The 26,904-nt window shown below is 39.6% G+C and overlaps 1 protein-coding gene across 2 annotated transcripts in view; it reads right to left on the bottom strand.

Annotated features, from left to right (window-relative positions):
- Nucleotides 1-26,904, bottom strand: part of BICC1 (BicC family RNA binding protein 1) — a 297,957-nt gene that overhangs the window by 188,199 nt on the left and 82,854 nt on the right. For both annotated transcript variants that reach the window (XM_024765245.1, XM_024765246.1), the window contains exon 2: nt 11,173-11,219. In XM_024765245.1, coding sequence (XP_024621013.1) covers nt 11,173-11,219 — 47 coding nt within the window. The remainder of the gene's footprint in view (nt 1-11,172; nt 11,220-26,904) is intronic.

Here is a 26,904-nt window from a genome sequence, read left to right on the forward strand (position 1 = left end):
CACGCAGGCTCAATATTTGTGGCTCGCGGGCTTAGTTGCTCCACGGCATGTGGGACCTTCCTGGACCAGGGCTCGAACCCGTGTCCCCTGCATTGGCAGGCGGATTCTTAACCACTGCGCCACCAGGGAAGTCCTAGCACACCATATTTTCAATGTGTGAGAGGGATGCCAAAGTGAAGTGGTACTCACAAATGAGAAGAAACACAACATCCATGTTCCAAATAAATACTAAAATATACTATTTCTTCAATTTTGTTAATAACTCCCTCTCAACATACTGGCCGAAACCAGGAAATATTTAGGCTCTCCCAACCTACCAACCTAAGGACCATGCCACAGAGCTTCTCAAACAGCATCTCCTATTGACTTACACATGGATTTGGACAATTGTCTTGGAAATCCCATAGACAAATATAACAGGAGGAAGTTCTATTTAAGAAAACAACTCCAAGCTAACTGAGTTTAAAGTTTTCTTATTCACATGGGATTAAGGTTTCTTGGCAACTCCAAAGTAAACAGCCACATGGGAATTGAAGCTGGGTTTTTGTTTTTGTTTTTTTCTCTCTCTCTCTCTCTCTCAAAAAAGTAATTGATGGAAAACTCAAGAAAGAAAACTGAGAAGGAAACACAGAAGCCTCTATATTTGCCTGTAGTTGGTTTCATCTCTGGCTAAATTCCTTCATTCCCAATCGTCATCACTTTAACTATTAAGAAGCAGAAAATCTGAATGACTGAATGATAATCTAGAATGACAAGAGTACTAACGGTAATAAATGCTAAGGAAGGAAAGACATACTTATACACTTATCCTAAATCATTTTGATTTCACCAAGGGGGGAAAAAACGGTAATGAAATCCATTTTTTCACGTCTTAAAGTGACAAAAAGCAGCTCCTTTCAAGAAGGAACTTGCCTCCAAAGAAATAAAAACCTGCAAAAGAACTAGTTTGGGACAATCCACAACGCTGAACATACAAAATAAGAGAGTAACATTCAGGATATTTAATAATTTAATTCAAGGATCATGTTACTTAAAGAGGGAAAGAGTAACAAAGTGTTCTCCCTAACCACTACTAAGAAAAACAGAAAATGTTGTATGCTGTACTAACCCCTCCTCACGTTGGCTGACTACAAACTTCCCACAAAAAGCATAACACTGACTAAAACAATATATTAGTGCCAATGTGCAAGGAGAAGGAGGAAATCCTAAAACGTACAATAAAAGCCCGCAGCTAAATCTTTTTGGAAAATAAGGCCAGCACAAGCTTTTTCCACTGAAGATATTAACAGCAATTATGACCTTATGATTCCTTGAATAATGCTGGCAACTGACGAGCAAAAAGAAACACACCCTGAATAAGAATACTATTCATACACACACACACAACATATATATATGTATATATACAAACACATATATATACACACATATATATGAATTTTATTCAGAAAGAGTGTTCATCATATACTGGTATGGTATATTTTCATGTTTTACAATACACTATGGTATATATGTTGCAAAACATGAAAATATACTATACCAGTATATGATGAACATTTTCTCTGAATAGAATTCATATATATATATATATATATATGCTGTATACATATTTTAATGACCCATTTGGGGAGAATGTCTTATGTCTTGTCTAGGGAGCACTGCTCCTTTAACGATATAACTTAATTTGAGATACTCATCGAGGGGCTAAACTATACTACACACAGACACCAAAGTTTCTCAAGCATATCAAGAGAAGGGAAGAAGTTTGCAAAAGCACCTACTGAGCCAAACTTGAGAAGCACCACAAACTGTTCCAGCTCCCCCAAGAGGCATTGCTCACTTCTGGCATATCTGCTTCCCTATCGCTCGCTCTCTCACGCGCTCTCGCGCGCTCTCTCGCTCTCGTTCTCTCGCTCTCGTTCTCTCGCTCTCTCGCTCTTTTTTTTTTTGGTTGTTGTTGTTGTTCCATGTTCCCTTCTGTGGATGGGTTTCTTCTGCTGACTCACAGCTGCTTCTCCCTGTGACCCCAGCATTTTCCCGTGGCCCACACGGTCACCCCTGGCTTCTCCCCGACCCCACCCGACACCACGACCTTTCCCTCCCGCGTCGCCACTACCACTCTAGGTCTTAGCTTCCCCAATTTGTTAGAGACAAGTCTCGCTCAGTGAGTTTTCAGAGCCAGTCACACAGGTCGTGGCCAGTGTCTACAGAAGGTTCCTCATTGGGTCAGGTGCCACATCTAGGCCTGTCAGCTGTGGCTGGAAGAGCAGGGAAACAGGTGATGCAAAACACACCTGGCTCCTCTCCTTTTTTCATGGGAGGGTATGTGGAAAGGCAGGCATATAATCATATAAATGACAAAGTCCATAAATTTAAAGGTATTATTCAGAGACAAAAGGTAAGAGTTGAATTAGCCAAAGTACAAATTCTAAAGCAATCTATTTTGTCTAAATAAAATGCAAAATTTTAAACGCCATCAAGCAAAAGGCTGTTCTTTAAAAAACAGCAAGAGTTCCTAAATTGAAGAAAGTATTGATTCATGAGATGACAATAAGCCACTATCACAGCTCTCCTGGAAAAAATAAAAAAGTGAAATATCAGACCAACCAACCTTAATATGATTTGGAAATCTGACTGTTTAAACAACATATAAAGGACTAACAAAATCCATACCATTTATTTTACTGTACTAATTTGCTTCAGCCCTTGGGCTGTCCCTCTAATGCACCACAATGACTCTAATTCAGAGTCCTACTCAGCAAAACTTACAGCTTTAGACAGAACTTTTCTCACTATAGGAGCATAGTCCACCCAAGAGGGCATGATAATCACTGATTTACAGAAAATGATTTATATTTTATGAACAACAGTCAAAGTCAGAAAAGCACTCTTCAGGTCCTGGCTGCCACCAACTAGGTCTCTGACCCTGAAAAAAAATCAATCCAAGACTATTCAGATCCTTGTCTAGAAGAAAAGGACATAACCACCACACCCAATTTTTAAACGTACTAATTCTTCTGTAAACCCATTTTAAAGCAGTAAAGCTTAAAGCTCTTTACTAAATGTCACAGCGTTCACTGGAGTCACACTAAAAGTCACTGCACTGGCCCCATCATTTTATTATGGGCTGTCAGGCTGTGGCTGAGTCCTTTTCCCAGGTAACCTTGTGAAGTCCATAATGAAGAAAGAAAATCACGCAGGAGTTCCGACTGCACAGTACCAGAACCAGGTGAACTCTTTCAAAGGGATGCTTCCCACACTTTCATGTTCTGGCCACACCTTAACTGCCACATGGTCTCCAGGCCAAATGGCAGGTCAAGAGTTTAGAGTGACAGAGCCTGTGAGCTATCTATAAGTGGGCTTGAACCTGCCAGTCAGGATTCTAGCATCCTTAATGTATATTATATACCTAGTAATGACAGTTGGAGCCAAACATTCCTCTTCAGTTGGATGAAGAATGGCCAAAAAAAAAACAACAAAAAAAAAAGCCAATTCTTCACATCTGTGACCAATTGACAGTGCCTGAAAATTATATAATCTTTAGCTGCTTCTGGATCTCATCCGTATCATGGATATCATGGCCTCACTATAGCCATACTCATCAGGGTATACCCAAAATACTGTACCCAGATATTGTTGCCACCTGTAAAATCTTGCTCCTGAAAGTGAATAGAATGGTAAGGGATCTGAAAATTGAGTTATATGATAAATAAAATCTAAATATCTTTAGTCTGAAAAAAAGAAGACATACAGATTTTACAAAAAAAAAAAAATATCTTCGAAAAAATTTTTATACCTCCAAATGGCAAAATAAGAGGATCACATGGATGAAAAGAAAAGGGGAAATTTTCTGAAAATCAGCACTGACTAAAAATCAGCCTTGTATATACATCTGAAACCTGTACTGTCTTTATACCTGTTGTAGAAGATACAGAAGGAACTTCCGTACGTCATGGGTGGCAGAAACAAATGACCTTTTACACTTCTTTCAACAAAATACTTTATGTTCTACAAATTGGCAATAATTTATGCATTCATGGGCAACCTCAACCTACTTTAGCCATTACGGTCTGTTTCTCTCCATGAGGTGGTGGTGATGATTAATCTTGCTTTTAAAAATAATAGGGGTTCACTGCATAATAAGTATAGAGAAAGAATACAAATCAACCATAATCTCATCACTGAGACAGACACTTAACATTCTGGAATAATTTCTGCCCTAGTAATGTTTACATGATTTTTTAAGGCCTACATAATAATCCAATCATAAACTCAATGTGATTTTCCACATGATACAATGGTTTGAGTTTGGGTTCAAGAGACATTTAAACCAGTAATGACTAAACTTTCATAGGGTATTCATTTAAATTAACTATTATTATTCACTTTAAAAAATCATAATAGCAACTAGGGTATATTCACTGCCATCAAACACACAGTTTAAAGGAACCCCAATGACATCCCCTACCTCCATGGAGGCAGAAAGAGGAATAAAACAGCAAATGTGGTTTTCATAAAGCAGTTGTGTGAAATGACTGCCGAAAGAAAAGCCAAGTACCTGATATGATGACAGAACTCAACAGGTGACTGTACAACATGCTCGAGAATATGGGCTTGACACCCATATTCAAGTCAACACAAAGACAGAACTTAGAAAAGAAAAAGAGAGAATGAGCAAATCACTTAAGACAGTCTTTTTCTTAATCTTTTCTCACTAACCCTTATCTGCTCAACTCTGATGGAAGACACAGAGCAAATCAGAAGATATAAAAACAGGACAGATTCTTACCCTTAACAACTTTCTGAAAGATAACCATATGAGAAAAAAAATCTAAAAAAGAGCAGATATATGTATCTGTATAACTGATTCACTTTGCTGTACGGTAGAAACTAACACAACACTGTAAATCAACTATACTCCAATAAAAATTAATTTTTACGGCTTCCCTGGTGGCGCAGTGGTTGAGAGTCCCCCTGCCGATGCGGGGGACACGGGTTCGTGCCCCAGTCCGGGAAGATCCCACATGCCGCGGAATGACTGGGCCCGTGAGCCATGGCCGCTGAGCCTGCGCGTCCGGAGCCTATGCTCCGGCAACGGGAGAAGGCCACAACAGTGATAGGCCCGGATACCGCAAAAAAAAAAAAATTAATTAATTTTTAAAAACAAATATAATTAAGAGATGACCAGAATAACCTGTTTGGGGGGTTGTCCATTTTTTCTAAGTCTTGTACGTGCCAGTTACCCCTATTTAGCCAGTTGTAGAAGAAAACAGCGATCACAGACTCTCTCAATGAAACTTATGCTCAAGTCCATAACAGTGTCATCAGAAATAAGAACCCAGGGTCCCTGAATGTTGGCTTTAAGGCCTAACTGTCCGTTTGTGATGACATCCAGTGGTGACAACATTTAAGTCTAGAATCAAAATCAACACTCATTCTGCAGCCTCCTGAGCCCATCTTCAGAACTGTGACATCAAACACTCTTCACTGTATATACACGTCCTTTTGGAATGTCTGAATTGTGAGCCACGTGAATATATTACCTACTGAAACACATACTGAGATTAAAACCTTAAATATCCTAATTTCATTTAAATCAAACTTGATTTTAAATGTTTAAGCATAAAGACTCAGTGCTAGAGAAAGTATATCATGGGCTATAATGAAGTGAATTCACTTTTAAATAATTAAATCAAAACTTATTTCTATGACCAGAGGACTATGAGCCATTCAACCTATACAAAATCATGGTCAGTGGAGGAAGGAGAAGCAATTATACTTAGAGATTTCTGCCTCCCTCCTCCAATAAAAAGATTCAAGTGGTCCCCATCTAAGACCAACTAATGCACTCATTTTGAGGTACAAAGGGAGACAGATATTCCTCCAAGCAATTTACCCCAGAAGACAACATTTGCTACCTTCCAGTCTCAAAATGACAAAAGAAATCTATTTGCCTAACAAGATGAGCTTGAGGGTAATAAAAATATACCACATAAACCATCAGTTTCTTATTTATATTAGTCTTAGTGATAAGCTCTTCTGAAAAACCACAGTTTAAAGGTCACTTTTCTAAACTGAAATATTTTAAGGGTATAAAATATCCCTACTTTAAAATATGGGATGTGTACTTTGTGGTGAAACGATGTATATAACCCAATGTGATGGAAAACTTGGCTTTCATCAGTTATGATGCTGAATGAATTTTCTCTTCTTCAGCCATTGGGATTCGAGATTCCTAAAGCATTTTGCTTTGATGAATCACATTTGTAATACAATCACTTTACTCATCCCCACCTAATACACTGTAACACATTTTCCCCTCCAAGATCTCGCCATAGTCATTTCACAAGAGAAAGAAAAAAAGTAGTCATTTCACAAGAGAAAGAAAAAACGAAGTGATTAAAGGAAACAGGACAGACAGTGAGTAAGCCATGAACAACTGGCCAAAGAACTGTAAAACTCTTGGCAGATCATTTCCATGTGTTTCAATTAAGGTTCCATGAGAAGTGGACAAAGAACTAGAGAGAACAGCAATAGTTGTATCCATTCCCTCCTTTTGTAAATAGAGCTAGAGCCAAAGAATAAAAAGTACAATTACTGGAGAACTTGCAAATTTCAACATAGAAAAACATTTGGGATGTATCCAATACAAAGAGTCTAATTTGTAATCTCATCAGCCAATCAGAGAATATTAAAAAGCACTTTACATTTTTAATATACATAGAAAGAAGGACTAAGGGTGTATAAATAGTAGTTCTCCTTCAAAGGTGGGATGACTAAGTAGATTTTTTTTCTTTCTTGCATGTTAATTGTGTATTTGTTATAGACAACTTAAAAATGACTTGCTATAAGGAAAGAAAACGATTTAGTACAAATGACTAGGAAGTTAAAATCCATAGATCAAATTGAGTATCAAAACATAACAATTCTACCAAATTTTTCTAATTATAGTAAATGTTCTACAAACTTTATTTCCTCCATTAAAAGGTATTAGTAGTTGAATTGTGTCCCCCAGAATTCGTATGTTGAAATCCTAACCACCAGTACCTCAAATGCGACCTTATTTGGAAACAGGGTCACTGCAGATGTAATTAGAGAGATGAAATCATTAGAGTGAGCCCTAATCCAATAGGACTGGTGTCCTTATAAAAAGAGGATGTTTGGACACAGCAAGACACACACAAGGAGAACGCCATGTGAAGAAGGCAGAGACGGGGACGATGCTTCTACAAGCCACGAACACCAAAGACGGCAAGCAAACCTCCAGGAGCCAGGAGAGGGGCGTGGACCAGATTCTCTCTCGCAGCCCTAGGGAAAAACCAACCCTGTCCACACCTTGATCCTGGACTTCCAGCCTCCAGAAAGGTGAGACAACCCATTTTTAGTGTGGAAGCCACTCAATTTGTGGTACAAATTTTTAGAGCAGCCCCAAAACATAATACAAAACGTTTCAAAGGCTTAACACACAGAGATATTACCCTCCGACCACATTCGTTTTTCCTTAATCTGTCTTTTGGTAAAGAGCACTTGCAAAATCAGTATTTCCTCCAGATGCTCCTCCTCCCACCCCTATGACTGCAGTTACATAAGGCCTCATCATACAGGAGTTTTCTCCAGGAGAACGTGAGAACAACTGACACATGCCAGACCCAGACCTGACCTGCCTTAAGACCACGGCACACTTCCTCCTTCTCACCAGCTCCCATCTGGCCATGGTGATGACCCAGTTTTAACCATACAGATGAGATTGTGCCTTAGGGAACAGCAGGTCTCTGTCTTAGAAGGAATCTGGGTCTCTCACTGACAGCATGGGACAACGCCACCTACCAAGCGGGAATATTCTCCTTAGAATGTTACATGAAAGTAAAATAAAGAACTGTTCTTTTTTTTTCCTTTTTGTTATTGTTTCATTAAAAATTTTACAAAAGATGTACACACTTACTTAAAAATTGTACTATGTGGAAAGGACAAAATAAAAAGGTGTGATCTCTGTTGATGGTTTTATTTATCTGAAATGTGTACCATTTCAGACCTATATTTTATCTTGTTTTTATATGTATTTTGCAAAACAGAAATCATACTATTTACATTTCTGATTCAGCAATACACTGCAAGTATCTTTCTGTGTCAATGGGTAAAGATTTACTTAGTTTTTTTTAAACATTGCATATAATTTCATGATGTGAATACACCAAAATTTATTCAACCATTCCCCTATTTTCGAATTTTTATGATGCTTCTAATTTTAAAGAACTGTTCTTTAAGGCACGATATTGTTGGCATTATCTGCTGTAACAGGTTAGTCTTTTACCCTAATAGAATATCAGTGGAAATAAAACATTTTAAACACATACAGTAAAACAGTATACAGAAAACCAGGGAGATCTCTGAAACAGTAAGTGTGACACCTGGGAGAAGTCTAAGCGTACAGTAAACTGAACAACTGCAAATCATAGCTCCAAATTTGAGACAATACATTTGATGATCCCAGTAGTGATTTTACATATATTTTGATGGTCCAAAAAAACCAAAGTAACATATACAAGTCTCATCCTCCTCTTCCAATCCTCTCCTTAGGGAGAGGCAGTACGAATCCAGGAGGTATCCTTCCAGACTTAGATATTTTTAAAGTCAGGATAGTCAAATTTTAAACTCAGCTCAAAGAGAGATTCTAATTTTGGTTTGTGATACACACTCCAGAGTAAAAAACCAAAACATATTCTAATAATAAGCATATAGAACCTTCATATTTGCATTTCCCTGGGAGAAGAAAAGCATTTTTTCGAACATGCTAATGACCAGCAATGTGGTTTATTTTCTGTTCCCAAATGTTTCCCCAAATGCCATTAATTTTAATGGAAGATGTGTGACTAGAAGAAAGTTCCTGGAGGAGAATTCAATACCTCTCTGCTCCTTCATTCTACTGGAGACAGACCATAATGTCTACTTCTGTCTGGTCAAAACACTGAAAATTACTTTTCTGAAATTTGGGATGCTTGCCTCTTAGTAAGCTGCAGGGTTTTTTCCAGGGTAAGTATCCAAATCTTATATTGACACTTGTCGATCAGGAAGATACTTTATTGAACAAAAGAAGAAAATGAGGAGATTAAAAAGTACTCCATTTAGTCAGAGGCTTCATTAACCTGCGACCAAGAATGTAATCTATGATTCCAACTCACAGTTTGTGGGATGCACACATGTTCCTGGATTCAAACATGTGTTTCCATTTAAACTGCTGGAATGTATATATGGCTCTGCAAAGAGTGATAAATATTAGCAAATCTTCTAAGAATGAAGGTCCTTTATGACCACATACACTGTGTTTCGATTCAGGTTTTAAAATGTCTGAGTCACACAAAGCTGAACAGGCTGCTTTTTACATCTCTTTGCAAGTTAAAGAAGAACTCAGAAACAGGAAAAAAAGAAACAAAAATCCTTCCATAGATTGCATCTGTTTGTGCCACCACAGCCAACCCAAGGCAAATCTGCGATTTCTGCTATTTGTCTTCTCTTTTCTTTCCCTTGTGGCAAGCCTGCCCCAGCTAAAAGCAGAGTATTCTGAATTGCCCAAGTACTGAGTACAAGTTGGACATGAACCAACGTCAGATAATGCCAAGGAAGGCGGATTCAGACATAGTACATAAACTTCAACAGCATGAGCCTAAAGAGCAGGGGTGGAAAACTGTGGTCTGGCACATTCTATTTGGCCAGCACAGCACTTTTAAATTTTTAAAATTTAAATCCCTTTAAGAAAGGCCGCCCAAACAAAGAAGGTAGCTCATCATATAGGATAGTACACCTCACCTTGCACTATGAACTCTCCGATGTCATATGCCAGCCAAATGTTTGAAGTATGAATGCTGCGTGAATGCCTCCACATCTGAGCCTTTTTCCATTCTGTTTCTTCACCTAGAATGCCCTTCCCACCCACCCAAGCCTACCTCCACTTGGCTAATTTCTACTCTTCTAAAGACCTCAACAAGTCCTTTTGAATCTCCTCAAGTCCCAGTCAAGTGCTTAATCCTGTACGGCCCAGACTTTCCTGCTATTTATGTGGCTTTATCATCAAACACCAGACTAATTCCTTTAGGGCCGGGACTACGCCTTGCTCATTTTGGTCTTTCCAGTGCGTTGCACAACACAGCAGGTGGTAAACAAATATTTTCAGAATGAAGAAATGGCAATGCCAGTATCAGCTCTGAAAATATTCGCTTTCAATATCCTTGGAAGAGAATGCAGATGAATGATGAAGTTGACCCAAAAAAAAAAAGTGCAGCTCACACAGAAGACAAGAGAATGAGGAGGGCTGTAAAAGCCACATCTGGTCACACAGGTGTTTTCCAAAAGTTTGATGACCCTCTACAGTGATATTTAACCTCATCCGTAGTTGCTGCTGTATTTCACTCTGGGACAAACTGTGTTATCTCTTCCCACACACATGCCTTCTGGAAACCAACAACAAACACACAAATAAATTCAACTGAACAAAACAAAGAAGGAGGAGGACTCGAGTCAATTTCTTTGAAAAGACAGACATCTTCCCTTACATAAAACACTTATTTTCAAATAGAGCTAACCAGAACTCATCAACTGCTCTCCACACTATCTCAAATCATTTTCCATCAGTTCCTATTTCCCTCTAAGACTGGCCAGGCTGGCTTCACTGAAGGTCAGAACTTACGGAGGGCAGCCGGGGACAGAATGGACTTGGTTACCAGCTGCGAGCAAGCGGTCTAAATGGTGCATCTTTTGACAATTTTATTACGTCGCCCATGGTCAGGCTTACCAGAAATGAAGAAGCTGTGAGGGACTCCTTCTCTCCAGCCCCCCAGGTCAGGTATGTGTTTGGGGAAGGAGGAAACAGGCGGTAAAGAAGATAATCTGGGCAGCAGATCTGGCAGCCCTCACTGCCTCCTTGCCTCCAAGGGAAAACTTCATTAAATTTGCCTAGAAGGAGGCACCTTCGAATGGTTACGCCCCAAACAGCCTACCACCCTTTCCTTGTCCCAAACAGCCTACCACCCCTTCCTTGCCCCAAGCATCTCCAGCTATTTTATCAAAACCTACTCTCCTTCCTATGGAAGGGGCGCTTTCAGGGGCTTCTAGTGTAGCTGCTGAGACAGGTACATTTCTCCTTAATTATCGCCAAGGCACGAGTAAAAAGTGACTTACCTTCTGAAAAAAGTCTTCCCCACTTTTGCCTTTTCCTTCAGCAGCAGCTGTAAATAAAAATGTATACATTTAAAATAGTTTCATTTTTCAATCTATGTATTCAAAAAACTCTCGAGTATCAGGTATGAGAATATAAAGGTAAACAAGGTACCAGCCTTGCTCCCCCAAAGCTCAGTGCCTGTCGGTAGGCCTCATCTGTAATGCAAAATGGATACAGAATAAAATACTAATCCAATCAATCAGACATCTTTAGATAACTTCACACTCCATTTTCTTGTCTGAAAGCCTCACAAGTCTCTATTTTCACACATAGATGAAAGTAATCTTGTTTTCTCATAGTCAAGGAACTACATACATGAACAAATGCAACTACCAGTAGAATCAGCTATAGTGCTGTGAGCACCTCCTGTCTGTAATCAGTCCCAAGCGTGAGGTTGCCTTTTCAAGTGATGGCTCATCTGACAAGGCCTACTCAGAGCAATTTCAGTTTTATGCTTTGCAATGACTGTATAATCTACTTGGATTTCAGCTGGCATCACACACTACACTTTAACTCACTTCTTTATTCACATTTACAAAGAGAGAGACAAAACAACAAGGGAGTTAAAAAGTCTTGGTGAAGGTCCCAGACGACAAAATTTCACCTGAGATTAATGTGAAGGTCATTGCATTTGAACAATCATTTTCATATCTGAATGGTAGCCTATAAATAAAGGACAAACCCAGTTCTTTACGCGCAAAAGTTTTACGGTTCTGTGAACATTTTCTTTTTAATCTGTGGAGAGACAGGAACAAAGAGCTAAGGGCATCTTTCTTGCAATAGCATCAAATTGCACCTTTCAGAAGGCAAACACCAGGTCTCAGATTCAGGCACAGGGTGGAAGAGTTCCCTCCCTGCCCAGGACAGAGACACAAGCAGGATCAAGAACTTCTGGAAATTGAAACCCGGAAGACCGTGGTACCCCAAACACCTAGTGGGCGATACCGTCAACGGGCCTGCCTGTAGGTGCACGAGTGTGTGTGTGTGTGTGTGTGTGTGTGTGTGTGTGTGTAACAAGGTCACTTGCTAAAATTATTAAAGACCCAGTAAGTGTGGCAGACATTCCGTTAAGTAGAGAATTCAAAATTCAAAGAAATCCTCTCCGCCCTCAAAAAGTAGTAAGTATTAACGTCTAAATTCTTTTGTCACCAACTTTAATTTCACAGTTAAATGTAAGATATCTTCTATAATTTTGTAAAAACGTGTATTTTTATTGACATGTTTTCATTTAAAAAACAGAGCAGAGTACATGTTTCTGTGATTTCCAAAGAGAGTTTGGGGAAATGTATGAAAACAAGAGCTAGAAAGAAATAATAAATTAAAAACTGTATTCTAATATGTGGCAGCTAAATAGCCCCTCAATGATGTCACATTCTCATCCCTGGAACCTGTGAATATATTACCTTACATGTGCAGAAGGCATTTTGCAGGTGTGATTAAATTAAGGGTCTGGCGGTGGGAGGTGTATCCTGAATTATTCAGGTGGACCCACTGTAATCACAAGGGGCCCTTTTAAGAAGGGAGCATGAAGGTCAGAGTCCAAGAAGGCAATGTGACAACAGAAGCAGAGGGAGAAAGAAGGACATGTGATGGCAAAAGGAGAGGGTCAGAGCATTAAAAGATACAGAGATGCTACACTGCTGGCTTTGAAGGTGGACAAAGGGGTCACAAGCCAAGAAATACAGGCGCCCTCCAGAAGCTGGCAAAGGCAAGGAAATGGATTCTCCCCTACAGTCTTTGGGGGAAGTGCAGCCCTGCCAACACCTTGGTGTAGCCCAATGAAACACATTTCTGACTTCTGACCTCCAGAACAGTAAGAAAATAAATTTATGTTGCTGTAAGCCACTATACTTGTGATTTGTTACAGCAGCAAAAGGGAACGAACGCACAATTCCAATACCATTTTAACTTTACTCTTTGCACAATGACCACATCATCAACAGCATGAACTGAAGCACAGGAACCGATGTGAGCATTTGAGTCACACACTTCCACAGACAGATTCTTTGTAGTTAACTCTAAAACTTATGATTTTCACTCCAACTCAGAAATACACCAAAAGTAAAGCTTTTGAAAGAACATAAAAAGCAATTTCGAACAACAACAAGATACACAAAGCTCACTCTTTCTAAATAAACTGGCAAACTTGGTTGGTCCTAGCCAGAGGGGCCAGGAAGATAAAAGGTCGGCACCCTAACCTGATGACACAAATGCCTTGGGGGCACTTCAACTCAGCTACCTCTTGGGCTGGCTTTATCTCTAAAGCCAAAAATAGCTTAAAGGCACCCCTGCCCGATGACACAATTGCTTGGCAATGAAAATTGCATACTAGGGCACAAAGATTGGAAAAAAAAATTCTAGTGACATCGAAGGAACTCTTCTTTAAAGAGAAATTTTAGAATCAAAGGTATTTTCAAAGGCCTATCAAGCAAGGCAGAAAAACACCCCTTCACCCACAGGGAACCTCTTCACAAATTAAAATTCATCAGTTTAAATTTCATGATACAATTAACGTTTTATTACAGAAACTTCCTTTAGACACTTATTTTGCTCATGACAAACGCATTATGTCACAACCTTGAAATGCCCCTTCATGCCAAGTCCAGCTAAACAGACTTCATAGAATGGCCTTTCAATCCCTGGATGAACAAAACGGGGGGAACTTCCTTAGTTAGACCCAAATTATAATTATGTTCCCAGAAAAACATCTAAAACTTAACCGGAAACCTGTACCTTTAGCAACCTTATCATCTGAGGGGGAACAGGAGGGAGGGAGCCAGAGATGGCACACTCGTTGACACCAAAAATCTCTGGCTTTTTTCATTCCAAATGTTTATGCACAAGAAACTCCAAATCTGAGCCTGATTTTCCCCTAAATCCTGAGACATGTCCATTTCCCAAGCCCACAAGGACCTGGTAAAAGCCTCTGGTGGGACTCTTGGGTAGCCACTGTCTCCAGTGCAAACCGTGGTGAGTCTGTCATCAGTCCTTGCTGGGAGCAGGCTTACCTCATTCCCAGGTTGCTGGGTCTCCTGCACAGCTTTTACTGACTCCACCCAAACAAAGCTACCAAGGCCACAGAAGCCAATCAAGGGAGAGCAACATTTCACCAGAAGTATTATCTGCCCTCCCCAAGAGGGATCCTTCTGAGCTCACATTTGAGAGTTCCATTCTCAAACTTACTCTAAATTCCTCAGTATTAAAATATCAACTCCGCTTGAAGTAGTGAGAGACTGGGAGGGAGGAGGTTTGTGGAGTATCTCTTTCTCAGTATAAACTTAGGAATATAAGATGTTCATTCTACAGACCCAGAAAAGAAAGAGAAGTTCACTTTCATTCCACAAATATTTAAGTCCCACGCTGGTGACTCAAAATAGGCAATATAGACCTTCATTCGACTTACAACCTTGGCCAATATATTCAAAGCCACCCAACGAGTGGGATCAAGACAGAATTAAAATTCGGTTCTAGAAACAACTCTCCCTAAGATCTTTCCACATTCACAACTCTATCCAAATTAAACGTATTAGAAATTTAATTTAGCTATTCTTATTCTGGACAACGCACTAAAGAGCTAGTCATTTTACTCTTAACTCAACACTAGAGCTGGGTAGCTACTGTTACAACTAAAGAAGAAAGCGTGCTACCAGGGAGGCCATTTGAGAGTTGGATTGCAAGAAAAAATAGGAGGCATGGTAATTTCTTGACCCAATGGTTTTCTTTTTATTATGTTTGGAGGGGGAAACATCACCTGTGGAATGAGCCAACCCATACTTGATGTCATGGCGTCCCCTGACCTTTGAAGTCTGACTGTATTCTGTGGTAGAACAGTTCTATCGAGCCTTCATTCTTATACACTGATACACCCTCATCTTTTTTACTCACAGTAACATAAACACACACATAACGATTTAGCAGGCTTTTTCTAACTGTCTTTACAACATGACTTCTGCCTGATGTTCCAAAAGTTAATTGTTTGATTGTAAAAACCCTGGATTATTCCTGCCAATGAAAGCAACTGTCTTTATTTTCATGACACAGAACTCCAGGAATAAATTACTTCAATACTACTGAAACATGGCTTCATGCATTGTGCAGGTAAAGCATTTCATATTTTAAGCTGAACAATTCATTTTTTATGTTTATTATAATTTCTCCAATGCTTTACCCTATTTTATTTCATATTTTTGCTTCATAAGAAATATGGGATGGCAAAACCCACGGCCAATAAAAACAGCAAAAGTTGAAACAGGTGTAAACTATTACAGTCTCCCAAACTACAGGGAAAGTCTAGTTAATTACTGAATTAAAGATGGGGGAAAAAAGCTCGATTTTCAGTTCTTCGCAGGGCAAATGGAAACTTCTTTAAATTCATTATGAAATGCTTTTCCATAACATCTGGTGCTTTCTTTACACAGCCAAATCTAAAAACACAAGAGCTATGTATTTCATATTTAAAATATAGTATGGAATATCTTTAAACATTCCTTTGAAAAGCAATGGGTTTTTTTCACCCTTGTGGAATTTGAGCAAGACAAAAACCAAATTCAAATTACACAAACTAATTGAGAAATAACTCTTCAAATCTGTGAAGAGGCCATCTTGAACTTCAGTGTGGGGTGCAGCCATTTTGCAAGAGGAACTCTGGTCTGAAGCGCTGGAGGCGAGGCCTCTGCACGTAGCACCCTGTGAGCAACTGAAACTAGACGAAGCACTGAGGAAAGAAAAAAGCTGCCCCCTGCCTCCCCAGGAGACCCACCAAGACCAGCAAGTGCACAGGTGACTTATGGCCAGTATTTTGGACAGAACAGGTCAGGAGAGCAGGAGAGGAACAGGAAGACTACCCAGGATTAAATTAGATGAAATGATTTTGAAGGAGAGTTAATAAAAAGAGAACTGGAGAGGGCAGACAGCAGAAGCAAGAAGAACTACAATCCTGCAGCCTGTGGAACAAAAACCACATTCACAGAAAGATAGACAAGATGAAAAGGCAGAGGGCTATATACCAGATGAAGGAACAAGATAAAATCCCAGAAAAACAACTAAATGAAGTGCAGATAGGCAACCTTCCAGAAAAAGAATTCAGAATAATGATAGTGAAGATGATCCATATTTATCTATTTGTTTGTTTGCTTGTTTTGTTTTTGGCTGCTTTGGGTCTTCGTTGCTTTCTCATGCAGCTCAATATTAAAGAAACAAACAACCCAATCCAAACATGGGCAGAAGACCTAAATAGACATTTCTCCAAAGAAGACATACAGATGGCCAAGAAGCACATGAAAAGCTGCTCAACATCACTAATTACTAGAGAAATGCAAATCAAAACTACAATGAGGTATCACCTCACACCAGTTAGAATGGGCATCATCAGAAAATCTACAAACATACAAATGCTGGTGAAGGTACGGAAAAAAGGGAACCCTCTTACACTGTTGGTGGGAATGTAAATTGATACAGCCACTATGGAGAACAGTATGGAGGCTCCTTAAAAACTATAAATATAACTACCATATGACCCAGCAATCCCACTACTGGGCACATACCCAGAGAAAACCTTAATTCAAAAAGACACATGCACCCCAATGTTCATTTCAGCACTATTTACAATAGCCAGGTCATGGAAGCAACCTAAATGCCCATCGACAGACGAATGGATAAAGAAGCTGTGGTACATATATACAATGGAATGTTACTCAGCCATAAAAAGAACGAAACTGAGTCATTTGTTGAGACATGGATGGATCTAGAGACTGTCATACCAAGTGAAGTAAGTCAGAAAGAGAAAAAGAAATATCGTATATTAACGCATGTATGTGGAACCTAGAAAAATGGTACAGATGAACCAGTTTGCAGGGCAGAAGTTGAGACACAGATGCAGAGAACAAAAGTATGGACGCCAAGGGGGGAAAACCGCAGTGGGGTGGGGATGGTGGTGTGCTGAATTGGGCAATTGGGATTGACATGTATACACTGATTTGTATAAAATTGATGACTAATAAGAACCTGCAGTATAAAAAACAAACAAACAAACAAAAACTAATACTAAACTTTCTTTCGGTTATTTGTATGGAAATATGTTAATATAAATGTTTCAGACATTACATGAAATTTCTAAAAATCTTATATGTTCTGATACAATGTTATAAGTCATAATTCTAGTTATTACTTTAAAATATATATCTCACAAATGAGTAAAAAAAAAATAAGAATCTAAAAAAAAAAAAATCTGTGAAGATTCAGGGCATTACTCCCTTTTTTTTCCCCACACAACCCAACTGTAGCACATTTGCAGCTAAGAAGGTTGCTGCACCTTAAGTTCACCTGAAAGATAAATGTAACCATTTAGCTAGTTTGATTCTCCTGCAAAAATATTTTACTAACAACTTTTTAAAACATTCACTTATTGTATCGATGTAATCCATATGCTAAAAGAGCTTTACCATATATTTTATTTGTATATTACTGTTTTCAGAAAAGTTCCCTACAAGTCTACTGAAAGAAGAATCAGCAAAAGATGTAGAACGTGCAGTTTCTATATACTCCCAGAAAACTTGTGTTCAGCAATCATTATCTAACACTCTAGACTGGCATGCAAAGCTCTGAGAATTGACTGAAGAAATAGTGGACATTAAGTCAATTTATAAAGTTGCTTCAATTCTCAGTTAAAAACATTTAAATACTCTAGCCAACTGAAGAACATCTCCAAGTTTAAACTCCAGTAGTAAATAGTGTCATTTGAAGGTTGTATATCACAGGAAGTGGGAGGATGTTCAGACCTCACCATTCCTAAAACTCCCTACCTGCTTCCCAGAGTCAACTGAGAACAAAATCAAATTCACTCACCCTGAAAAAAAAGAATCACGTATACCTATAGAGAAACATCAAGAAACAGACAAAAATTAAATTTATCTTAACAGTGGCTGGATATTTAAGGATGGTTTTCCTCATCTTCTTATTTTTTCTTTAAATACTGTTTTATTTTTGCAGTTAAAAAAATTCCCATGTTCAAAAATGCAATAAATTGTGTACATTTGAGGGGGCTATAAAACAAGACGTACAAAATGATCAATTCTGTATTGAAGTATCATGTGTGCATATACATGTAATGTATATGCTAGGGGAAAAAAAGACTTAAAGGATAAACAAAAAATATTAACAAGTGTTATTTGAGTGGTTGGATTATTGGGTCATTTATGGCTTCCTCCTTTGCATTTTTCATTTATTTATTTATTTGTTTGTTTGTTTTGTTTTTGGCTGCTTTGGGTCTTCGTTGCTTTCTCTAGTTGCAGCGAGCGGGGGCTACTCTTCGTTGCAGTGCACGGGCTTCTCACTGTGGTGGCTTCTCATTACAGAGCACAGGCTCTAGGTGCGTGGGCTTCAGTAGCTGGGGCACGCAGGCTCAGTAGTTGTGACTTGCGAGTTCTAGAGCACAGGCTCAGTAGTTGTGGCGCACAGGCTTCAGTAGTTGTGGCACACGTGCTCAGCAGTTGTGGCTTGTGGGCTCTAGAGTGCAGGCTCAGTAGTTGTGGCGCACGGGCTTAGCTGCTCCGCAGCATGTGGGATCTTCCCGGACCAGGGCTCGAGCCTATATCCCCTGCATTGGCAGGCAGATGCTCAACCACTGTGCCACCAGCGAAGCCCTGCATTTTTCAGAATGCCTTTAAATAGTTTGAATAAATAGCTTTTAATAGCCTCCAATTAGGGAAAAAAAATCAGTTAAAATCATTTGAGGTCTTCCCTGGTGGCGCAGTGGTTGTGAGTCCGCCTGCCAATGCAGGGGACACGGGTTCGTGCCCCGGTCTGGGAAGATCCCACATGCCGCGGAGCAGCTGGGCCCGTGAGCCATGGCCTCTGAGCCTGCGCGTCCAGAGCCTGTGCTCCGCAACGGGAGAGGCCACAACAGTGAGAGGCCCGCGTACCGCCAAAAAAAATCATTTGAAATACTTCTGCCTATTTGAGAATGAACCAAGTTTTCACCATTACTGGTTTGTCACAGCCTCATTTTCAGCCCACAGTGTAAGGCAATCTGGCAAAAGTCTAAAGGTCAGGAATGCCAAGAAAGAAAGAAACAGAGAGAGAGAGAAAGAAGGAAAGAGAGAGAGAGAAAGAAAGAAAAAGAAAACTTCATGGCTGAAAACACTAAACAATCCAATATTTGGAAAACCTCTGTGAGTCACATCCAAATTTCATAGCTAGCCAAAAGACAGAAAGAGATGCTCTCTAAAATGCATGAATCAAAAGGAGAACATTTTTACTATATAGTTCTCGTTATACTTAAATTATACATTAAAAGAAGGCCATTTCTACTGAAAGGTCACATCAAATAAAACATGAAATAGAAAGGATAACACCTATTATATTTCTATGTTATATTTAGATTTACCACATTCTAAAAGGGCTCAATGGCTAAGAGTTTGAAAGAAAAGAGATGGATCATCGATGATAATTTGAGCTAAGAGCATGGGCCACTTACACCAAAAATCCAAGACATCCACTGAGGCTTTTTTTTTTTTTCATTTCCCATCAAATTTTCAACAGAACTAATAGAAATGACATAGATAATGATGGGGGTGAGGAGAGGAGTCCTGATCTCTTCCTACAATGGGGGCCACTGCTGCCTCTTTAAAGTTTCTACCTGCTGACTCTAACAATTAAGTCCTAGCCAGACTACACGTCTCAAAATTCAGATTTCAGGGGATTTTTTTTTTCCACGTTAAATCTCTCAGGGCAATAAACCTCTGCTAATATTCCAGTGCTGGGGACAATCTAAGCTGGTGGTGGCCCTGCCACACTCAGGGCACAGCAGGAGGCTGGAGCAAGGCCAGCGTTCTGTAATCTACAGGCTATATAGTTTCAGAAAGCATCTGTTGCTGTCAAACGTAAGAAAGCAAATATTCACCAAAATCTGAGAACATCTAAATTACATTATTCGTTTCTTCAAGCTAACTTGAACTCTTCAAGAAACTCTGGCTAAGAGTTTATTCAGACTTCAAATTTATTGGCCTGCAATGAAGACTTCCTTGTGGGCTAATGACCCTGACATACATCCATGGACTTTGAGTCCAACTGATTAACAGAAACTTTGGTCGTGTCAAATGTCTTGTGTTCACACCCTATTTCTTCATACATAAGCAACCTCTGAAGCACCATTTAGTTTGGCCTGTGGTCACAAACACTATTTGACAACTTTGGAGTTTTTACGTAATATTAGTTTTTTTTTTTTTTAAAGCAACACTCTTCTAGCTTTATGAAAAGCTAAAGGATATTCCTGACCTTTATATAGCTTATGGATCTTACCATTGGGCTGTGCTGTCTAAAATGATAACCAATGGCTGCTGTGGCTACTGAGTGCTTGAAATATGGCTAGTCTGAACCAGATGTGCTGAAAGAGTAAACACAGTGGATTTCAAAGACAGTACAAAAGAAAGTAAAACCTCATTAATAATTTTTGATTATATGTTGAAATGATACCATTTTCATGTATTGGATTAAAGAAAACTATATTAAAATTAACCTCACCTGTTTTGTTTCTTTCTCGTGTGGTTGTAAGATTTTAAATTACACTGTGGTTCGCATTACATTTCCATGTCACTGTGTTACTATAGGGGATAATAACTTTGCTACTACCCAAAGAGGGTTGCAAAGATTCAAGTAGAGAGCATAGTGACAGGTCCGCAGGACCAAAAACAAGGAATACTTCCAAAGAGAAGGAGTCAGCAGCTTGAAATCCAAGCTGTATGTGTCTTAAACCCCTGGGAACATTTTGAGGGAAAAAGAAAAAGGTTGCCTGGTGTTTGTGGGGGTGCTGGGAGGGTTAAGGAATTAGAGTAGCTTGAATAAAATATGTAACATTAATAACCATTTCCTTAATATCCAGCTTCGGCCCAACCCGAAACTATTTAAGAGTTTATGTGGATGGTTATTTAACAGAATGACGTTTATATTTCTTTTGTGTTTGTAATAACATGGCAATGGAGCAAGCCAACTTGTTTTAAATCAGAACCAAATGTGTTCCAGGCATGTTTAAAGTTCAGGTTATGTGCAGAAATCGGATACAGGGCAATCTGTTTGCTATTCTCCTCCACCAAAATGGGTGCAGGGGTGGGAGGGGGCAAAGATGTGCTTCCTTACATCAAGGCTACTCCAATTCATCTTAACACTGAAAGACTCATTTACTGATTCATTTAAACAATACTTATTTAGCACCTGAGGCATATAAAGAGGAGATCAACGCTGTGGAGTCAGAGAAAACTAGGTTCACCTCTAGGTTTGCCACTGACTAGCAGTATAACTCCAAGTGATTGAGCCTCCCAAAGGCTCTATTTTCACCTCCAAAAATGCAAATAGGCACTCTATAAGAATTTAATAAATGGAAACCTGCAACTTTGACCTCAAAGAACTTATGGTCTTACCTGTAAGTTCTTTGAAGTTAGTAATTTAACATGACAAGACTGAAAGGTTGAACATCATATGGGAGTCACAGGTAACAGGAATTCAAAGTATGGACATGGTAGGGAGCTTCTGAGCTGACTGTTTAACATGGGAAAGGACTGAGACGTGGGGAGATGTGGAAAGTAAAATCTGGTCAGGGAGAACGCTGTGAATACCCATGTCTGTCAAAAACTTTAGTTTCCCTTTTATGTGCCTCAGAGCACTTAAAATAGCCCCTCTTCCTAAAAGGAGCTGTAGGTGCAGGACAGCAGAGAGGAAGGACAGCAGTGACTGGGGGCAGGAATTCCTTAAGTCAGCTCACAGTGATGCTCCTGAGGAAGCACCACTCCTCAGAGGCGCATTCGGAAATACGTGGGTGTTTTCTGTCGTCACAGGATGGGGCACTGGTGCAGACATTTAGCATCCATCCAGGGTAGTCACAAAGAATCCAGCTCGATAAAGAAGTGTCCTACCCATTAACGCCAAGACCCTTAGCTGAGCAATACTGGTAAGGGTGTTTCTTTTTCAAATGTTCTTTTTTTCAGTAAATGATCTAAATAGTGCATATCTATGCCTCTTCTCCTTTCTATACTGTCAGTGACTTAGACTTACTCAAGCATGCACTGCCATGAAAACCGTTCCTATTTAGGGTTAGAATTTCCTCCTAGGTGCTCCACAAGTGTGGTTCTAATGCATGATATTCTAATTCAGGACCTTAGCTGAGGTACTGCTCTACGTGGTGGGGACTGCACTGTGATAAGACGGCCATAGAGCAGTTATTTACCTTGAAATGTGTATCAGCGTACAAGGTCACTCCCCGGTTGGCAAGGACCACCAGTCAACAAATCCCACCAATGCAAAATGTTTTAGTGCCTCACTCGAAAATATGAACAAGAACAAAACAAAATGACAGAAGGAGGAGGGGGAAGAGGAGATGAAGGGGAAGGAGAAGAAGGAAAAAGAAGAGGAGGATGGGGAAAGGGGGAGAGGAGGAGAGGAGGAAAGGAGAACAGGGCAGGAGGATGTGGGGAGGAAGAGAAAGACGAAGGACGAGGTGACAGTAAGGAAGGACAGGGTAGGGAACAGGGGAAGACAGAGGAAGGAGAAGGGGGATTTTTTTAAACCTACAGTATTATAAGGAGAAGAAAAACGACTGCATTCCAAAAAAATGTGATACTATTTTTAAAAAATATATATTTACAATAATTTTTGTAATTGAATCTTGTAAAATTTTGTAATTGAATCTTGTAAAATTTTGTAAAAGAATCTTGTAATTCTTACAATTACAAGAAAAAATCTTGTAAACTAAAAATAAAACAAAAATAACACAACAGTATCCAAAATTTGGAAAAATTTAAAAATCTCCCAGAAAGGAGAACAAGAGGACATATGTATGTAAAATAAAGGAGGAAAGATAACTTTTTTTTTTTAAGTTCAATCCAAGAGTCCAAAACCAACTAACCAAATTTCCAGAAAGAAAGAAAACAGACTATAAACTGGATAGGGGATTCCCTGGTGGAGCAGTGGTTAAGAACCTGCCTGCCAATGCAGGGGACACGGGTTCGAGCCCTGGTCTGGGAAGATCCCACATGCCGCGGAGCAACTACGCCCATGTGCCACCACTACTGAGCCTGCATTCTAGAGCCCGCGAGCCACAACTACTGAGCCCACATGCCACAACTACTGAAGCACCGGCACGTAGAGCCCGTGCTCCTCAACAAGAGAAGCCACTGCAATGAGAAGCCCACGCACTGCAACAAAGAGTAGTCCCCACTCGCCGCAACTAGAGAAAGCCCATGCACAGCAACGAAGACCCAACGCAGCCAAAAAAAAACACATATATATAAACTGGATAGAAAATATCAAAGAAACATACCAGAAAATTTCCAGAATTAAAATGTTTCTATATTGATAAAGCAAACTAAGTATCTAAGCTGATATGAATGAATGAAAAAATACCCTTATCAAGGCACAGCCTACTGAAATTTCACGCCTGAACTAAAAGCATCTTAAAATCTTCCAGAGAGACTATAACAAGTCATAGGCAATTACAATGGTATCATAATTCTCATTCATGCTATAGAAAGCTACATTATAATGAAGTAAAGCCTTAAATTCTAAGGGAAAATGATTTTCAACCCAAAATTCTTTATATGGCTAAAATTTCAGTCAAGCAGAAGGGAACAGTGACATTTTCAGGCATGCGAAGTTGAAAAAAAAATTACTTCCCTACTACTTCCTGGCACTATTCGAAGTTGCATGCTACCAAAATGAGGAACTGAGCCAAGGAAGTGAGAGACTTTCCTGAATACAGACAACTGAGAGTTAAAGACAGAAAAGAGGGGGGAAAAAAAGAATTTCCAGGATGGAAGCAGAAAACATTCCTCAGATGGTAAGGGCATCCCAAGATGACAGCTGTACAGCCAGCCCAGAAGGCAAATGGCAAAGGATGGATCATGACAACCAACTTCAGGCAGAAGACTTATCAGGGGAAAAAAAAAGGAACTAATTATCTGACATCTTGACCATGGAGAAAACTATATTGAGAGGATACAGAGATTGTGGAAAGAACCTGTGATAAGTATAAAAATATTAAGCTCAAGGAAAAAAACAAGGCAATTGTTAACTCCAGGGAAAACAAAATTCTGTCAAAAAAGGAAACAAAATCTTTGTATATTCCTGGGCTTGTCAGGGAACAGCAAGAGCATACATAATATAAACACTGAATATTGAATATTGATTTAACCAAAACTTGTGATTTAACTTCATTGGGAAGAGAAGGGAGGAGAAAAGTGAACAACTAAATCCTTTCTACCGCACAAGAGTACAGCAGAATATGTATGAAAGAAATGAATCAAGAGAAAGCGATAAGAATAGATTATTTAGAAAATGGAGAAACAATACTAGGAGAAACAGCTCAAAGAGTAAAAAGTGGCTTCATCTAAGGAACAGAACATGGTGTTGTAGATAGGGGTACTATGATTTTTTTAATAAGCCTTTTTATACAATTTCATTTTTAAACCCTATGTATGTATTGTTTGATGATCATTTTTAATATACTGGCCAATTTCAGTACTCTGGCCACAGAAAGAACATAATGGACAAGTGTGAAAATCTGGCCTAAGGCCATTACAACTACACTTGCTAAGTACAAAGTCGACCTAATGTTCTTCCATGATTTGTAAAGATAGTAATTATGCTTTTTCTTAATTTTTTTTATCTTGACCTCATAGTATTTATACTGACATCTTATTTTAAAAGATTCTGGTTAAAACTGAGTGGTTTAAGTATCAGACAATGAAACAACAGCAGCAAAAAGAAAATGTTACTTTTTCACTGCAGCCTTCAAGACAGCAGTAGCAGGAATTCCCTGGTGGCCCAGCAGTTAGGGTTCCGTGCTTCCACTGGAGGAGGCACGGGTTCGATCCCTGGTTGGGGAACGAAGATCCTGCATGCTGCGTGGCGCAGCCAAAAAAAAAAAAAACAAAGACAGCAGTAGCAAGGCTTCTTGCAAGTGGGTTCCGCTTTCCCACCTCCCCAGAGTGGGACTGGGCAGCACCACACTAGGAATGTCAGGGGACAAAGGTGGCATTAAGTGAACCACTCAAGGAGCAACAGACTGGAGGAGCCCTTTTGCTTTGAAGTCTTCTTGGCAGTGCAGAATCCAGTGGGAAGACAGAGCCGAAAACGGCGAGCCAAGTGGAAAGGCAGTGGGGCAGACGACGCCCGCAGCAGTCAAAAAACAAGACAGGTCTTTGCACATAACAGACAGATCTGAACATATCTGAAGATCATTAAGAACAATTACACAGGCCTACCCAATATTGGTGATGCTTCATATTACTTATGCACTAAATCGAGTACTAAATGAGTGTCTAGCTGTCCACTCTTCTATGACTTTAGAAATTGTACCAACAGAATGTCGTTGTCCTCGCACTCTAATAACTATTACGGAAGATTGTCATCTTCACTACAAGGAGGACTCCACCTCTGTCAATGTACCATCTATATACTTTCACTTGCTCCACAAAAGTAACCCGTGAACTACCAAATGGACAATTAATTCACATGGTCTTTCCATAATCTTTTAAGTTGTCGATACATTTAACTATATCACAAAATTTAGCTTTTTTTCACTGGATGCTCCCACTAGCTCAAATAATCTGCTGAAGCAAACAAACCAACTGGACAATGGCTTTCTAATATTCCAGTGGACTGTAGTTATATCAACTCAAAGACACACAGGGGGAGACGGGTGCTCATGGAAAAAAATCATATTCGTGGGCCCTACCCTCAGATCCCAGTGAATCTTAATCATTGCGGGGGCCTGGGAATCTGAATTTTTATGAACACATCAGATAATTCTCACACACAGTTAAGTCTCGAGCATTGAAACACTGCCAAAATCACGTGGTGATGTCAGTGCTTTTCTTTCCAAACTCTCAGTCAAATTGGTTTTCTATTATCCTAGCCAGCTGCCCATCGCCATCCACTGCACTTTTCACCTGAACCCCAGGGCTACAGAGAAATACAATCATTCTGAGGCAAGTAAAGGATTTAAATCTGACAACCTAAGTCATTCTCGGCATTAAGGCCACGCCAGTGCTCTGGATATGCAGCCTAATTCACCACAGCCTCGAGAAGCTTTCTGGGCTAACTAAAGGATGGTAGAAGCAGTCACAGACTTACACGTTACTGTGAAAACTGCTTCCAGCCTTTTCTCAACTTGCTCTACTCAAGGCCTGTTGAGCCAACACTGCCCCACACTGTATCTCATTAGAAGAGGTCTCAAGTGCTAATATAATCAGCAGGTGTTCAGTAGGCCTGGAGAACGTTTTCCTCCACTCAAGAGGACTGGGTCTATAAGCTACAGGTTTATGGAACGAGTTCAGATATGCAAGACAGCAAAGGAAGTCATTCAGAGAGGATCTGACCTACGACCCCACCAGGTCCTTCCTCCACAGCCAGCTGCACAATTCCACCTTCTGTAAAACGTGGCTTTGCATAATCCAGTTACTACAGATCAAGGCATCCTCATTCGGAACGCCTAAGAAAACATGGAGGGGAGCTCTCATTTCTTAAACTCAGCAGTTTGCCGCCGATAAATCACAAGCCTGTTTTTAGGAAATTAAGCAGATGCCCTCCTCTCAAGACATTTAGTCTGAAAAAAGATAAACTCTTTGAGGGCTAAGCCATCAATTCTCATCTCTGAAAAGAATCATTTGTTTTTGTTAAAGCTGATCGAAATCTAACATCTGATT

Source organism: Neophocaena asiaeorientalis, unplaced genomic scaffold (genome assembly GCF_003031525.2).
Source record: "Neophocaena asiaeorientalis asiaeorientalis breed wild unplaced genomic scaffold, Neophocaena_asiaeorientalis_V1.1 scaffold183, whole genome shotgun sequence".
NCBI classification, from domain to species: domain Eukaryota; kingdom Metazoa; phylum Chordata; class Mammalia; order Artiodactyla; family Phocoenidae; genus Neophocaena; species Neophocaena asiaeorientalis.